This window comes from Indicator indicator, chromosome 14 (genome assembly GCF_027791375.1).
Source record: "Indicator indicator isolate 239-I01 chromosome 14, UM_Iind_1.1, whole genome shotgun sequence".
Taxonomy (NCBI): Eukaryota; Metazoa; Chordata; class Aves; order Piciformes; family Indicatoridae; genus Indicator; species Indicator indicator.
The window spans coordinates 5,446,334-5,459,190 of NC_072023.1; the positions used below are offsets into that span (position 1 = coordinate 5,446,334).

Below are 12,857 nucleotides of genomic sequence, written 5' to 3' on the forward strand. Positions count from 1 at the left end.
TTATTTATTTACCATGTTCTCATGTAGGTGAACCACCTTTTCTTTTACTGGGATAGACTGCACACTTGCCTGTTCCTGTACTTACCCTTTTCAGGCAGAGGCATGAGTATTTGAATTTACTATATGTTTAGATGGACTCAGAAAAGGAGAATTGATGCACAAAGACTGTTCATAATAGCAGAAGGGTCACCTCCTCACACTGTGTGGGGTAAAGGGGAGGGCGGTAAAGAACTCGTGTGGTTTCCTACAACTGATAGACCTCTAAGATAGAATCATAGAATTGTTTCAGTTGGAAAAGGCTCCTAAGATCATCAAGTCCAACCATCAACTTAAGACCACCATGGTGGGTATCTGCCCTTGCTCAAAATATATGAAAGAAAGAGAAAAAGAGGTCAGGGAGTAAAGAGGATCCAAGGGATTAAACCAAAGGAGGAAAAATGATCAGGAATCTATTTTATCTGTAGAACAGACCCAGGCAGTGCCCGCTAAATACCCTGAATCTTGAAGAAATCACTTCAGCTTATTGATGTGGTATTTTCCAGTTAAGAGTAAAAATGTGACAGCCTGACTGTTAATGCTCTGCAGAATAGCCTTGCAAATAATACCATATTTGTTTGATTACAGTAGTATTTGAATAATTTGTCTCGAGAATCACAGGAACTTCTCATGGTGCATGTTCCTGCCTTGTTCCTACACGAGTAGTACTGTGTTGTTTTTATTATTCTTACTTTTTTTTTTTTTTTAATTACCCTGTTACATTTCTGAGGTTCTAAATAAAAGACTATTTCTAAAAGGTCAGAGATGGCATTAGCAGATATTTCCTCTGGTCCTGGCAGGCCCCTGTACCCTCTGACTGTTCTCGAGCTGGTGGGCACACGATTCGGTATAAGATGGCCTTCCGAGGCTCGTCCTGGGAGTCACAGGCTTGGATTGCTAGATCGAAGCGAGCCAGCACCGGTGCCGAGACGGTGTTTCGAGATCACCCCAGGAGATTGACGCGCCCGGAGCGGCCAGCCCAGCCCTGTCCTCCTCCTGCCCACTCCGCCAGCGCGCTGGCAGAGCCAGGCCAGGAGGGGAGAGCCACCTGTCTGCTCTCCCATTGGGTGGATTTGGATCCGCAACGCCATTGGTCGGAGCGATTGAGAACGTGTCACAGCCAATCCGAAAGCGACCCGGGGAGCGCGGGGAAGCTATAAAAAAGGGTCTGGAAGGGGGGTGTAATGCTACGTGTTTCACGTGACTTTAAGCGTTGGTGGTGGGAGAGCTGCGGGGGCAATGTCTGGTCGTGGGAAGCAAGGCGGGAAGGCTCGGGCCAAGGCTAAGTCTCGCTCGTCACGGGCTGGGCTGCAGTTCCCAGTGGGCCGCGTCCACCGCCTGCTGCGCAAGGGCAACTACGCGGAGCGAGTGGGGGCCGGCGCCCCGGTGTACCTGGCGGCTGTGTTGGAGTATCTGACAGCTGAGATCCTGGAGCTGGCAGGTAATGCTGCCCGTGACAACAAGAAGACACGTATCATCCCCCGCCACCTGCAGCTGGCCATCCGCAACGATGAAGAACTCAACAAGCTGTTGGGCAAGGTGACGATCGCGCAGGGCGGAGTGCTGCCCAATATCCAGGCTGTGTTGCTGCCCAAGAAGACGGACAGCCATAAGGCAAAGAGCAAGTAAAATCTGAGAAGCAAGCGTTTCCACTTCAAAATTAACTTCAAAGGCTCTTTTTAGAGCCACCCATTTTCTCATGAAAGGAGCTGTAGGTCCTAGCAAACCAACAAAGCCCTTGCAAAATAAATTAGCAAATAACAAAAACCCCCCAAAGCAAAAGGGAAAACAAAATCAAGAACAAAATAGGTGTTGCTCCCTTCAAAAATAAAACTACTAAACTCTTCAGAAAAATTAAAATGAAAAAACTCTTCCACATACTCTGTGCTAAAAACAATGTTGATTATGTGAAAAATGATTTTTCTTTGGTAAGGATGAGAAAACCAAAAAGTTGGTGGCTGTTGCAAAATGGAACCCACAGCTCTGAGATGCCTCTTGTATCAGTTCAGCCCTGTGTGAACTTCAGGGAACTCACCAATGTCTTTAAAACCAACTCTGCTTCATTCTGAACCACCTTTTGGTCTAAAGACTGTCTTCAAACCAATAGGCAATCCTGAATCAGTTTTAAATATTTTTTCTTGTGGGTTTGAATTGCTGTCCCTACTTTCTGCGTGAAATTCTGGGTGGGTTGGAGAACAATCAGTAATCATAGGACAGGCAGTCTGATGTAAAAAGGGATATTGCTGGGTTTGACTCATACATAGTGCTGAATGTTATTGTAAAGGATGTTGAAACAGAAAAATTGGTCTTTAGGGGGTCAATAAACATTTTAATAATTCTCCATCTGAAAACACAATGTGGTAGAAAATTTTAGTAGCATTTGCAGTTGCCACAGCAAGAAGTTACAATCAGTTCACAGGCCTCTGGCAAAACAAAGGGTTGTAGACAATAATGAAAATACAGGTGAATTACTTGCTTTAATTCTTTGTGCTCTGGAAAACAAGATGCATTTAATGTCTAATTTGTTTAAATGTGGTCGTGGTGAAGCGTAGATGAAGCCTTTCCTTCTCTTTCTAGCAGCCAATTGTTTCAGTGTAGCAGATACATCAGGTGGATGTGCTATTTTTAATATCCTAATGCAAGAATCAAGTCACCAGGCAGTAAAAAAATGGAATATTTCACAATCTGATATGAACAGGGAGCCCTGACCAGTACCTTAAGCAAGTTTTATTGTGCAAAAGTATGGAAAAAATCAGCTGCAGCAGTGTCTGCCTAAATAATGATGACTCAGATTTTCACCAATCAAACACAATCAAAATAACCCATTGCTAAATTGTGAAATGATAGGGCACTGATTATAAATGCTAACAAAACCTGGCTGTGTTAAGCCCTTATGTCACCAAATTCATTAAGGAAATAAATATTTCTGTAGCAGAGCACGAGGGAACCATGTCTGCATTGTGCACACTGAGCAACCCAGTACAAGCTGCTATGCTGAGAAAAGTCATTTCCTTCTGGGGCACAAACAGCCCTTCACAGGAGTTCAGTCTGCTTCTTGCCTTGTTACATAATGCAGTCGTTTAATTTATTTTAATTATTTTTAAAGGGGTAAAGGATTTTGGACAAAGAAGCTAATTTCTAATCCATATTCAGTGCTCAAGATGAGCCTGTGTTACTTCCTCCTCTTTGAAATCAATTTGCGATTAAAATATCTATTCAAATTGCTAGTTTTCAGTTCAGATTAACAGAAGACCCTTTAAAGAACAATAATTAATTACTTTGTAAATTTAGTTGTCCACGTTGCGGATTTTATTTAAAAGGAAAAACAAAAGTTTCTGTCTCCTGAGGTCTGCTCAGGTCCAGGACTCAGGGTTTATTGCTTCTTTTTTAACTCACCGTTTGCCTCTTCGAAGGGAAACTTTGCCTCGGGGAAAAAAAGTCTTTCTTTTCCACGCCACTGCGAACTAAGGGGGATTAGGTGGCAGAAATTCTGATAAAAATGGGCTTTTTTGACTCCTAAGAAACACAAAATGAGCGGGGAGAAAGAACCTTTCTGCCGTGCAGCGGGGCGGGCTCTGCAAAGCACCAATCACCGCGCGGCTCCTCTCTATAAATATGAGGCCGCTGACTTGCTTCAGGCCCAGTGGTGTTTCGTGATTCGTGGACGGAGCTTGCTATTATGTCGGAGACCGCGCCTGTTGCCGCTCCTGCTGTGTCTGCGGCCGGCGCAAAGGCCGCTAAGAAGCCGAAGAAGGCGGCGAGCGCTGCCAAAACCCGCAAGCCCGCGGGTCCCAGCGTCACCGAGCTGATCATCAAGGCTGTGTCTGCTTCTAAGGAGCGCAAGGGGCTCTCCCTCGCTGCTCTCAAGAAAGCGCTGGCCGCTGGTGGCTATGATGTGGAAAAGAACAACAGCCGCATCAAGCTAGGACTTAAAAGTCTTGTCAATAAGGGTACTCTGGTACAGACCAAGGGTACTGGTGCTTCCGGGTCTTTCAAGTTGAACAAGAAACCGGGTGAGACAAAAGAGAAGGCAACTAAGAAAAAGCCGGCAGCCAAGCCCAAGAAACCAGCAGCAAAGAAGCCTGCTAGCACTGCCAAGAAACCCAAGAAAGCTGCAGCAGTGAAGAAAAGCCCAAAGAAAGCCAAGAAGCCAGCAGCTGCTGCAACCAAGAAAGCAACCAAGAGCCCGAAGAAAGCAGCCAAGGCAGGCCGCCCTAAGAAGGCAGCAAAGAGCCCTGCCAAGGCAAAAGCAGTGAAGGCCAAAGCAGCCAAGCCTAAAGCAGCCAAGGCAAAGAAGGCGGCACCCAAAAAGAAGTAAAGCCGAGAACGTTTTTAGAGTCTACTTTAAAAAAACCCAAAGGCTCTTTTAAGAGCCACCCACTTACTCTCAAAAAAAGCTGAAACGCAGCTGCAAACGCAGTGGCAGCAGCAAAACCAAGTCTTTAAGGTCTTTGGTGGAAACTTACTTAAAAGGCGTGTGTTTTGGCATGCTTTTGATGCAGCCTGCATGGGACCCCTGGGGCTTCCTTCCAGAGGAAGTGTTTCCCTATATGCAGTTCGGGAGCCCTGCGATATAGCGGCGGCGCTTGCTCCGCCTCCAATTGCCCAGCGCTGCTGAGAGCAGCAGGGGGCAGCAGTCACAGCGGCTCCGGCCTAGCAAGCGCCCCAGTCCTGCGGTCTACGCGGGAGTTTAAAAGTCCCGCGCTGAGCCAGGATTGGCCCCTTTCGCCCACCTCGGCACGGCCCTTGCTCTCCGGGCCCCGCCCCGTAGGGCGGTGATTTTCCCCCTCCCCTCCCCGGCGGTTCCTGGTGCTGTCTGCCCTACGTCAGTCACTTGGGCCATCCCTACGCTACTGCAATGCCCCCCCGCTTCCCGCTTCGCAGGGATTCCGGCGCCGGCCGTGGTTGAGAATGGATCAGGAATACGGAAAATACTTGCCGTGACCTGGCTCTCTGTCTTTCCCTGCAGGGAAACGCTGTCCGGCGGCAGAGCTGCAGAAGCAACTCTGCTGACACCGGAGGGCAGCTGCAGCCCCACACCCCCAAGCTATATCTGGACATCACTGACCAGCCCCCAGCTTTACCTCCATAATTTAAGAATATCGCTTTGGATCGGAAAATCCTTCCCTTTTGCCTAATCGAATACGAGCAGCTACCCCACTGGGAGAAAGAGAAGGAAAAAAAAAAAAAGAAAAAAAAAAAGGCAGTGGAGTGGGGGGTCGGTGGGGGAGCAGACTGGAACACAAGGAAAAAACCAAACCATAAACCAAGCTACAAACACACCAGGAAAGACAGTTTCAAAAATTGGCAGAATGACAAAAAGCAATTTCTTAATAATAGCTAGGATTTTTCCCCTAGATCTATGAAGTATGAGAAATTAAAATCTTTAAAGGCCACCTACCTTCTACAGGATTTCCAAACTATAAAAACAGAACTAGCAAAAAACTCAGGATGAAGTCACAGCTGATTTTTAGCCCAATTAAAGACCAGGGAGGTCTTATGAGCATGCATTCCCGAGTTTTAAACCAAGTGCAGTGAACAATAAGCACAAGCTACTGCCTAGAAGTCCTCCACAAACTTAGCTGAATTTCAACTACTAAAAGCCATGAGACCTGAACGTGTGACACAAATGATCAGACTCTTCAGCCCCTTCCCAATAAAAATAGCACTTCAGCCCTCTTGTTTTGAAAACATAGGTGGCTCTTAAAAGAGCCTTTGGGTTGAAATTGACGGTCTGAAATGCTCTACTTAGAGCTGGTGTACTTGGTGACAGCCTTGGTGCCCTCGGACACAGCGTGCTTGGCCAATTCGCCGGGCAGCAGCAGCCGCACGGCCGTCTGGATCTCCCGCGAGGTGATAGTGGAACGCTTGTTGTAGTGCGCCAGGCGAGAGGCCTCACCAGCAATGCGCTCAAAGATGTCGTTGACGAAGGAGTTCATAATGCCCATGGCCTTAGATGAGATGCCCGTATCGGGGTGCACCTGCTTCAGCACCTTATACACGTAGATGGAGTAGCTCTCCTTACGGCTCTTCTTGCGCTTTTTGTCTCCTTTCTTCTGAGTCTTGGTCACTGCTTTCTTGGAGCCCTTCTTGGGCGCTGGGGCAGACTTGGCAGGCTCAGGCATAACGACAAGTCTCCTAAGATTGCAACACCAAAGTGCCAGCTAATGCGGCGACTCCAGTATTTATAGGGGCCTTATGCAAATCGCTGGATTCAGCGATCAGCGCTTCTATTGGATAATGATGCAAGTGACGTCACCCCTCGGACGAGTAGCTTTGTCATTGGTTCTTTTTAAATTCCACGCTACTATTGGTTAAAATATCGAAGCTCCATCATCCAATCGCAATGTGCTCCTACAGTCACACGGTTCCGTTGCGAAGTTCGGCCTGGCCCCGCCTGAGCTCAGCCCCCTCCTACAGCTGCCTGCTCCGAAAGGTTTGTGTGTACAAAATGCCTTCATCGTCTATTTCTCCAGAGAAAACACCACACAAAACTATAGAAAATGGCAAGATTTAGCTCTTCTTTTTTTTTTTTTTTTTTTTTTTTTTTTTTTGTGGTGTGCAATAAGTGTATCTGCATACCTCCTGTTTTAGGCTGTGTTTGTAACAGTCACCACTTAAACATAAAAAGGAAGAAATACAACCAGAAAACTATATAGAAACACTGGAATATTAAACATTGCTAATAGTGTTTGAAATGAATTCTTTTGGCTCACAGAGCATAGCTTGTTTTTCAGGACTTTAAATGAGATAAAAGTTATGATTTAATTTGTAACCTGAAAGATCATTTAACTCCTTTTGAAGTAAATACATTCATCCAATATTTAAGTCAAACCAAGGATAATTCTAGAGATTAAACGGGGATTTTCAACTGCATGTTGATTTTATCAGGAATTAGAAATTCAAGCTCTTTTTTTGGTAATTTGACTTAATTGTGCAAGAAGAATATAATTAAAATTATTTAATTACATTTATAATTCTGATGTGCTAGTTGCTGGGGTTTTTTTTAATCAAAATGCTGTCTAGCAACTTTATAAACTACAATATTAAATTCACTCATCAACACATGAGTGCACTATAATCCACTTTTAGAGAGATGAATTTGTCATTGGATGAAACTAGGACTGGGCAACTTGGCATCAAATACCCAGTCTGCAAGTGCTTCTGCTGTGCTTAACGCCTAAACCGGGGAGATAAAAGTAGCTACCCATGTTGAGAAGAGCATCTTCTTATTGCTTTTGTGATGCTGTAGCTCTCTGGTTTCATGTCCATCTCCTCCCAACCCTGCTTCCACTCATCAGGAAGAGAGAGAGGGTGGGTGCTCCATTTGTTCTCCCTCCCCCTCAGATGCCAATAGCCAGTCAATGTGCTTGGAGAAAATCTCTTAAGGCAGGAGATAGATGCCTTAAGGAGAAGAAAAGTAGTTATCTCATTTTCAGCAGAGGAAGAACAGAAGTCAGAGAGGCCTGTCTCAAAAGATTTAACTCCCCACATATACTGTGAATCTGGTAACATTCCTTTGTCATCACTATTACCTAGAAAAGCAGTTCACTGAGAACACCTCTGGCTGGTAACATGAGTTCTCTTGTGAACATCTGTGAAAATCCAAGACTTTCACTTCTGGACAACATAGTGTAGGAATCACCACTTTTGTGTCCAAAAGTGCAGCCAAGGTTGCTGCTTTTTGTTACACTGCTCTGAAAGAGACAATCTCAGCAATGTAATTCCATAGAACCAGAAAACAAGGACACTGAAAACAAAACAAAACCCCCCCAACACCCCCAAACACAAAACCAGCTTCTGCAAACACCTTCTTATCCCCTGTTAATGCTTTCAAGTCTGTTGATAAGTTCCAGATAAAACTGAGAGGTGACTCAAGTCTTAGAGATTCAAGTTTTACAACAACCACCTATGGAGGAGAAAAACATCCTCCATCCAGGAAAGCTAGCTACTGTGAACTGAAGAGCTGCTGCTTGTTTTTAGCCTTACAGCTAAGGTGTTAAAAACAAACAACCAAATCCCCAAACATAAAACCAGAGCGCAATCCAAAGAAATAAACAAAACCCCCAGTAGTTGAAGGCCAGTGAGTCCTGGTGTATTGTGGTTGTGCATGCTGGCCCTTCACAAAGAGGTACAAACCAAAGAATGGTAAAAGCAAAGTATGTGGGGAGAGGAGTAGAGAGAGGGGTAGGAGAAAATTTTAAAGATAACTCAAGTTCTCAGAAGGAATTGATTGTGGAAACATCAATAATGGCAGAAAACCTGAGTTCATTGCATTGTTTAGGCAGTCAATATATATATGGAAAAGGAATCCAGACATTCAGTTCTCTTGGGTGTCTAAAATAATTGTATTCACTAAAGAAAATGGATCAGAATTTGTTAACATCTAGTCACCCATCATACTTCCCATTTCAATAACAATGAAATTTCCAGTGATTGGCTGAGGTTTTGGAGCATCCAAAAGAAATAATCCTCGGGAATCGAGAGAACAATTCCAGAACAATTCAAGGATATCAGAGCTTGAAGGAGTCAATTTCCTATTTCATGTTACCAAACAGTATGCAGTGAAACTGTCATTTTCCCTGGATGGTGTATCTCCTTCAGGTAAACACATAGTGCTGCAGGCTAACAGCTTTTTCCTGTTCAGATACCTATTCCACCTGCTGGGACACCACAACTTAGTGCCAGCACAGCTCTTGGGTGAGCTCTGCACAGATTTTTCTGAAATCTCCCATGAGAAGCACATTCGTTTGTTTGTTTTCCATCTGTACTGATTGCAAAAAAAGGGCTTCAAGAAAAAAAATATTGAATTTATGGGTAGTATCTTGGCTCTAACTAACCCACATTAAATAGCCTCTTCAGCTGGAAATGCTGGGAAACAACTTACATGAGGGAAAGTCAGACACCTGTAACCTGTATTTTGGGCTTATAGAGTACAACTTGCCAAGGTCAAAAGCTCCTAAAAAAAACAAATGATCAAAAATTGTTAAACCAAAGGCAACAAGTAGAGAAAAATAGACAGACTTTAAAAAAATAATATGATCAGCATTGGCGATTCTGATTGATTTCTGAAACCATTTTATTTTATTCTGCTATATTCTTCTCTGTGAGAAAAGAATCAAGAAGTTGTAGGAAAAGTTATAGGAAAACTAGACCACCAACATAAGACAACCAGCATATAGCCTTCTGGGTTATTAGAAATATATCAACAATAAGGCAGAGTAGCCTGCAAGTTTTGGTTAGTTTGGAAAACTTCTAAAGAGCATAATGCACTTTGGAACCATGTTTGAGAAGTCTGTGTTTAAGGTTAGAGGTAGTTACTGCATATCTTTTATGAGCAGAGACTGAAATATTAAACATTATTGGAAATACGCTGCATAATTTGCCATCTATTACTATAAATTTTATAGCTTTGTCAATCGCCGAGTATCACAATCATCTGAACACTATATAACTACAGAAACAGGAAATATACGGTCCACATTTCCACAGTATAAAATTACTGTACTGAAAAAGACACAAGAGGAAAGGATTAAGCAGGGAGGGGAGCTTGCCATGCATTTTGTGAAATAAATGATGTTTACAAATTTGTGATTTCTAAACATGGTTATAGATGATGCAAGTCATTATGCTCATCCTTGAGTGTAGATATAAACTACAGTTTGCAGCAGGATTATATTTTGTAGGCAAAGGTGTATGAAGGAAAAAAGGCAGCAACTGTAGCATTTTGAGGTATTAGATAAAAATAGAGCGTGAAACTGAACAGGGGACACATTTTTCAAAGCATCTGAAGCAACCTACGTTTTTCTTACGGGTAAATTAACAAGACAGCCAAGTCAGTTCCTTCAATGGCACCGCAGTCACGTAAACACGAAAAAGTCGCGTGATTGTGCCGTTAAAGAGACCTGAGGGATACCGATGTTGCCCCCGACAACAAAGAGGAATCTGTCAACACCTGAGAAGAATTAAAAAAAAATAAAAATAAAAAACACCACCAATCAAACACAAACAAATAGAAGGGGAAAGGATTAACACGCTTGCTTGTCACTCGTTAGAGAACAGAGGATTTGCTTGAGCACAGAGAGCATCCCGCCTGACCGCGTCGTTTCCCCCCTCCCCGCCTCACCCGGCTCAGCACCGGCCGAGCCCTTTGTTGGAGCGCAGCGAAATGGCGGCGGCGGTGGAACGCGGGCGGGAAGCAGCGCCGCCGGCCCCGCCGCCCCCATTGGCTGGATTTTGCTGCAGACCCGCGACCGGCGGGGCCCGGCTCCTCCGCTGTCACCGAGCACCGCAAAGACGGGGTCGAAGAGCCGGAACGTGTGCCGGAAAAGAGAGTGTCCCCCTGACGGGTATTTGCTTTCGCGGTGCCAGGGCCGAACCGGCGGCGGAACCCGCTTCTGCCGGGACGGGGTCCGGGATCAGCGCCCGAGCCTGCACTGTGTCGGCTGCCCCCGCCCCCTGCCGGAGGCGACAGGGCGAACGTCGCAGCTCGCGGAGGGAAGGGCGCGGAGAAGAGCCCGCCCTTGTCGTGCCCCGCCGCAGTCCTCAACCAGGTCGGACTCCGAGCGATATAGAGAGGCGCTGGCGGCTGTTCCCGCCACACGCTGCTTGGTGAGTCGAGTGGGGTGAGACCATGTCTGGCAGAGGCAAAGGCGGGAAGGGGCTCGGCAAAGGAGGCGCCAAGCGCCACCGCAAAGTGCTGCGCGATAACATTCAGGGCATTACCAAGCCGGCTATCCGCCGCCTGGCTCGGCGCGGCGGCGTCAAGCGTATTTCTGGTCTCATCTATGAGGAAACACGGGGTGTGCTGAAGGTCTTCTTGGAGAACGTGATTCGCGATGCCGTCACTTACACCGAACACGCGAAGAGAAAGACCGTGACTGCTATGGACGTGGTCTACGCTCTCAAGCGCCAGGGACGCACTCTCTACGGTTTCGGTGGCTAAACTCGGATTGCTACGATACACCACGCTTTTCTAAAACAAAGGCTCTTTTAAGAGCCACCCACACTTTCAAAGAAAGAGCCCTAATCGCTATTTATATACGTTTCCTTTACATAGTTGTGCTAAGACTGGGTAGGGAAAGGGTTTAACATGATGGCTGAGAGGTGGGGTTTCTTTCTGGGGGGTGTGCGTGTGTCGTGCTTCGTAGCCTCTCCTGTCTACGGTCCTTTTCCCAGTCGTCCTAGCCTCAAGCAGTGTAGCAGAGAAAAGGTCAGCACTACACGCTAGGAACAATAGCGGGGCAATGGTAGTGCTTCACTCCGGGGGCTCTGCCTTGGAAAGAAGAGGTAGGCTCTGAAGCGTAGTGTGACCGCCATCTGCACCCGTCCTGGTTTTCCCGCGCCCCTTCCCTGCTCCCTCTTCTCCCCAACCGCTCCTCTCGAAACGGAAGCGAAGGAAGAGGCAGGCAAAGTAAATAGGCTTTCGCAACACCACTTTTCCCCAGCGCTCACTCTCCTGCTACCGCCTGCACGGCAACAGCCTGAGAGGGGGGCTCACGCAATGGCGGTGGCTCTTCTCTCTGCTCTTTAAGGGGCGGGCAGAAGAAAGGGAGGTTACGAGCCTTATTGGAGCCCCGACAGCTACAGAGCTAACAGGCTGCGATATTCACAGAGAAACGCCTTCACCAGACTCCTGAACAGCTGTCTTGTATCCAGGTGCTACTCGATGCTCTCCTCCCACCCCACAGCTATACTTTCAAACGGGGAAACTGCAGAACTTGATAGAAGATGGTGGGGAGAGAGAAGGAGGGAAGTACGGTACCAGACGCCCAAGCCCCTCACATGCATCGCAGATTAGTACTGGCCTGAATACAGCAAAGTGCATGACACAGACTGCCTGTCCCTGGCTCCACAAAACAAACAAAAAAAACCAACCAAACAAACAAACCGATACAGCTCTTTCTCGTGGACACGTGGTGGCTCTTAAAAGAGCCTTTGGGTTTGGTCGTGGCAGGGCAGGAGCCTCAGGCACGCTCGCCACGGATGCGGCGGGCAAGCTGGATGTCCTTGGGCATGATAGTAACACGCTTGGCATGGATAGCACACAGGTTGGTATCCTCGAACAGCCCCACCAGGTAGGCCTCGCTCGCCTCCTGCAGAGCCATCACGGCCGAGCTCTGGAAGCGCAGGTCGGTCTTGAAGTCCTGTGCGATCTCACGCACCAGGCGCTGGAAGGGCAGCTTGCGGATCAGCAGCTCTGTCGACTTCTGGTAGCGCCGGATCTCACGGAGAGCCACGGTGCCGGGCCGGTAGCGATGCGGCTTCTTCACACCACCCGTGGCTGGGGCGCTCTTGCGGGCCGCCTTGGTAGCCAGCTGCTTGCGGGGCGCTTTCCCGCCGGTGGACTTTCGCGCTGTCTGCTTCGTGCGCGCCATTCTTGTTTTCTATTTCGAGTAGCAAAATGTGAACTGTTACATACTGTGAGCCTTACTTATATCAGGTACGGATCACGCCTTCTTTCCTCTGATTGGTCAAAAATAGGAGACTATAATTGGTTAATTAGAAACATGAGCAAGCACGGCCGTGGCTAGAGATGTCCCGAGCTCCGGCCCATTTTTTTTACCTTTTGTTTGTTTGTTTGTTTTTTTAATAAAGCTTTGAATTCTTTCAACATATATATATTTTTTTTTTGCTTCACTTGGTTTTATTTTTTCCCGTTCCTCTTAATCTTTTGTGCCTGAATTGTTCTTACTGCATGATAGTTTAAATACATGTTTTATTCTGTACATCTTTAGCAGCTAAAATGGGGCTAGTATGGGAATTTTTATCAGGAATTGCAGATTCGCTCGATTAGTCAGAAAACAGTGCCCTAAGAATTT

At 46.4% G+C, this 12,857-nt stretch overlaps 5 protein-coding genes across 5 annotated transcripts; 3 read left to right on the plus strand and 2 right to left on the minus strand.

Annotated features, from left to right (window-relative positions):
• Positions 1–1,275: 1,275 nt before the first annotated feature.
• LOC128971083 (histone H2A) lies at positions 1,276–1,665 on the plus strand. The gene has a single exon (XM_054386497.1). The coding sequence runs from the start codon at positions 1,276–1,278 to the stop codon at positions 1,663–1,665; it is 390 nt and encodes a 129-aa protein (XP_054242472.1).
• Positions 1,666–3,666: 2,001 nt separating this feature from the next.
• On the plus strand, positions 3,667–4,423 carry LOC128971084 (histone H1). The gene has a single exon (XM_054386498.1). It carries the CDS (start codon positions 3,716–3,718, stop codon positions 4,352–4,354), a length of 639 nt encoding a protein of 212 aa, XP_054242473.1. The 5' UTR covers positions 3,667–3,715; the 3' UTR covers positions 4,355–4,423.
• A 1,332-nt stretch (positions 4,424–5,755) lies between these two features.
• Positions 5,756–6,174, minus strand: LOC128971085 (histone H2B 1/2/3/4/6). The gene has a single exon (XM_054386499.1). The coding sequence runs from the start codon at positions 6,159–6,161 to the stop codon at positions 5,781–5,783; it is 381 nt and encodes a 126-aa protein (XP_054242474.1). The 5' UTR covers positions 6,162–6,174; the 3' UTR covers positions 5,756–5,780.
• Positions 6,175–10,669: 4,495 nt separating this feature from the next.
• Positions 10,670–10,996, plus strand: LOC128971051 (histone H4). Its single transcript, XM_054386444.1, has one exon. The coding sequence runs from the start codon at positions 10,670–10,672 to the stop codon at positions 10,979–10,981; it is 312 nt and encodes a 103-aa protein (XP_054242419.1). The 3' UTR covers positions 10,982–10,996.
• A 266-nt stretch (positions 10,997–11,262) lies between these two features.
• Positions 11,263–12,413, minus strand: LOC128971289 (histone H3-like). Its single transcript, XM_054386786.1, has 2 exons — positions 12,013–12,413; positions 11,263–11,383 (listed from the first exon to the last, which is right to left on the minus strand). The coding sequence occupies exons 1-2, from the start codon at positions 12,411–12,413 to the stop codon at positions 11,263–11,265; spliced, it is 522 nt and encodes a 173-aa protein (XP_054242761.1).
• Between the last annotated feature and the right edge of the window lie 444 nt (positions 12,414–12,857).